We start from the raw sequence: 3,629 nt of genomic DNA on the forward strand, positions 1-3,629 counted from the left end.
TTTGCGGATATAATGTGACCCAAATAATGAATCTCGGTCTCAAAAAAATGACATTTTCTTTCCTTTCAAATAAATTATGTTTTCTCAATGACTTCAACACTAGATGCAAATGTTCTAAGTGTTCTTTTTTAGGTTTACTACAGACTAGTATATTGTCTAGAAAGACTAAAAATTTACCTAAGTATCGATGTAAATTGCTATCCATCAGTGTCATAAATATTGTTGGTGCATTGGTTATCCCAAATGGAATAACCAAGAACTCAAAATGCCCAAAATGGGTACTTAATCCTGTCTTTGCAAAATATGCTTATCTAATTCTGACATGATGATAAACAGATCTCAAGTCTATCTTTGACAAATACTTTGACCCAAGAAGTTGATCAACAACTCATCCATACAGAACATCAAGTATTTTTTCTTAATCATTATCTAATTGAGAGCCCTATAATCTACATACATCTACATAGATCCATCCTTCTTCTTTACCCAGAAGAATAGGTGATGCCCAAGAGCTAGACCTAGGCCTAATAAAGCCTTTGTTCAAGTATTCTATTAATTGTTTTTCCACCTCTTACGCTTCGGAATGGCTTAGTCTATAAGCAAGGTTCCTTATAAGTTTTGACACTGACACAACATCAATGCCATGGTCTACTTCCCAAGATAGTGGCAAGCCATCTCCAGTAAATCACCGGGAAACACATCCTGAAACTCCAATAATTTTATTAGAGCATCTACGTACTTTTCTTAAGCGTCTCTTTTGCCTTGGATTTTTTTGTTTTAGTCGTATCCATGCCAAACAAGGTTCTCAAACAATGGGTCTCGTCCATGGCCATAAAAATATCCTTATGTTTGTGGTTGGGTATACCAAGCATTCAGGAAGTAGACAAATGCTACGCAAATATATTCCCTAAACTTGCTTTACGTCTAAGAAAACCATTCCAATGACTTCAAAAAGGTTTCGATTTGTCAAGAAAGTGAAATTTTGGCCATCTCTTATGCTATCACCAATGTACCATGAGGGGTAGGCATATGTGTCATGATAACAGTGTTGTACTCCTTAGAGTCACATCTTCAGATGAATCAACTATTGACACTAAGTTTTGCTCACCAACTCATGGGCCAATGTAGAGGAGGAGTTGGATGGAGCAACTCAATTTGAACGCCTATTTGATGACACTACTATAGTAACTAAGGAAGTACATATTGTGTTTGTGGACCTCCATGCAAGGGCTTGTTAAAGAATGGAATTTGAGGAAATAAGTTCAATGTTCATGATGAGGTGTTAGTTAAATGCTCCTTGGGAAAAAATGTCATGTTTATGTTGTGGTCAATATGTATGCTAGGTGTGGTGTATTTCTGAAAGCAGACATTCTCAAGGAGCATCTTGTCTATGTTACAATCTCTTGAATATATCAACAAGGGCCAAGAAGCTCTTCAACAAAGTAGAGTGAGGATTTTTCACAATTCCTAAATTCTTGTATCGCACTTATAAAAGGATATACCCAACAAGGAAAGTTTAAGAAAGCTCTTGACATTGTCAATGGATACGACGAAAGAGAATCTCCCCAAATGCAATCTCTTTCATCAATTGGCCTGACGCACGTAATCACTCAGAGCGCTCCCCATGCACCCTTTAACGCGAAGGGCAACCAACAGGAGCACACTGCTCTCATCAAGTGGTGGAAATGCATGTGTGGAGCCCTCTTAAGGTCAGGTTTTATGATAACATGAGAAAATTACCACCTGCACGATTGATCTTCTTGAACATGCGCTAAAAGAGAAAACTAAGGTTCACATTTAAACATGCTATACAGCTAGACCGATGTAATACGAGAGCATGGCATGTAGCCTTGAGGTGGAAGAAGGTGTTATAAACGTGCGAATGAGTAACAGGTTCACAAATACCAACCCTCCTTATGGTGCGAATTTGGAAGGTCACAACCACAAGGTTAGCAAGCAATTACTATTGGTTGGACAAACGACAAGAGTGCACAAGGTTGAATAACATTTGAGGAAAAGAAATTCATCACTCTTTCGTAGCTCTTCATTTGGCTCTACTCCACTTCATTGCAACAAGGCACTCTATAATACCAGTGTGCCCCCAACAACAAACATAGCTTCCCCTCCTACTAGGGATAGGGGTAGACGGCTAGCAGACCTGTCGTTTGGGAGATCAACCAACAGATCGCGCTTGCTGAAGCACCAATCATCTCACCAAATCCGCTGTTCTCATTAAAACAGACTTTGACAAGACTACTCCAAGTAATGGCAACACGAGCTGAGCTTCGGGTGAAAAACAAAAAAGGAAAGGGCAAAGCACATAGATACAAAGGGGCTGGCCGGATGTTGGAATGACTGGCCTATGGAGGGGATTGGTGAAGAGCATATAAGGTAGACAGACCCACCTGTTGAAGTACATTGGCAAAAGAGAGGGCCATGGAAATGAGAGGGGCTATGGGTTGCCCTGACTTTAAAAGTTGGTCCTTCACAGGCCCTTCCACATCTTCAAACCCATCCCAGCATGTGTCTTGATCTGTGTAAGACGAGCTCATCCACACTCTCACATTCATCACCTGCCCCTGCACAACCTTGGCATCCCCGTGTGGGTCTAAGTGTGAGAGGCTATCAATGCAATCGTGCAGTTCATCCCTCGCTTGATCCAGCAGATCCAAACAGTCTTGCACCACCGCCTTCTCGCTACCACTGCCGTCTCCGCTTCTTGACAGATTCAAGGCAAGTGTATAGGTCTCATTTGTGCGCCCCAGTGCCGTCTTGACAACAAATGCTGTTAGATCTTGCAATGACACTGTCGTCTGCAGCGACGGGAACGTTGATAGGGTTTTCAAACAAAGCTCTGCTTGTTCTGTTGTACTGCAAAGGGATGATAAAGATTGAGCCTGCACGGAGGCTGATGGTGAAGGAGGCTGTGTGGGCGGAGACTCTGGCAATGGTGGCACTGGGGCCGTGCTAGGAGCAATCAAAGGAGGCCTTGATAAATCTGATTTGTGTCCGTTCCTGTGGGCAAGAAGACCTTGCAGAAGAAGAATGACCAGTAAGCAGACGGCCAAGGCTGCTAGCCCACAGGCAAGGGCCCGCCCACCATAGCCTGCACAAAAAGCTCTGAATTTGGAATGCCTCACCTCTTCCAGGCCAGCACAGCCGGGCTTACCTGATGAGTATTCTAGCGAGGAGAACGAAGCTGCGCCGATCTTAGAGTAGACAACTTCTGTAGGAGGGGGACATGGAGAAGGAGAAGTCACCATTGTGTGTGTGTGTGTGTGTGTGTGTGTGTGTGTGTGTGTGCGCGCGCGCGCGCGGGCGTGTGTGTGTTTTCAAAAGAAAATGGGTAGCGTTTGAGGCGGATGCCACCGTCTCCTCACCTACCTTATTGCGGTTAACACTCCCCTAAATTGCTCTTTTATTCACTCCTCCCCAGGTGTCCCTGCCCCACTTTCATCCTAGACAAAACCGCGTCGTCACGACTCTGCCACTTCTCCAGTTCTACAACATTAGATTGGTCATTGGAGTTTTTTGTCTGCAGGCCCGTCCCCCCCCCCCCCCCCAAAAAAAAAACTAAAGAGCGCGGGCACTTTAATGAAGCCCACGCGGTGGGATCCACAGCAGTGAAG

At 43.8% G+C, this 3,629-nt stretch overlaps 1 protein-coding gene across 1 annotated transcript; it reads right to left on the reverse strand.

The window, feature by feature from the left end:
• Nucleotides 1-1,970: 1,970 nt before the first annotated feature.
• On the reverse strand, nucleotides 1,971-3,385 carry LOC147461879 (pectinesterase inhibitor 3-like). Its single transcript, XM_086509346.1, has one exon. It carries the CDS (start codon nucleotides 3,261-3,263, stop codon nucleotides 2,361-2,363), a length of 903 nt encoding a protein of 300 aa, XP_086365472.1. The 5' UTR covers nucleotides 3,264-3,385; the 3' UTR covers nucleotides 1,971-2,360.
• Nucleotides 3,386-3,629: the final 244 nt, after the last annotated feature.

The sequence above is a fragment of the Adiantum capillus-veneris genome, chromosome 3 (genome assembly GCF_014529385.1).
Source record: "Adiantum capillus-veneris isolate H3 chromosome 3, ASM1452938v2, whole genome shotgun sequence".
Taxonomy (NCBI): domain Eukaryota; kingdom Viridiplantae; phylum Streptophyta; class Polypodiopsida; order Polypodiales; family Pteridaceae; genus Adiantum; species Adiantum capillus-veneris.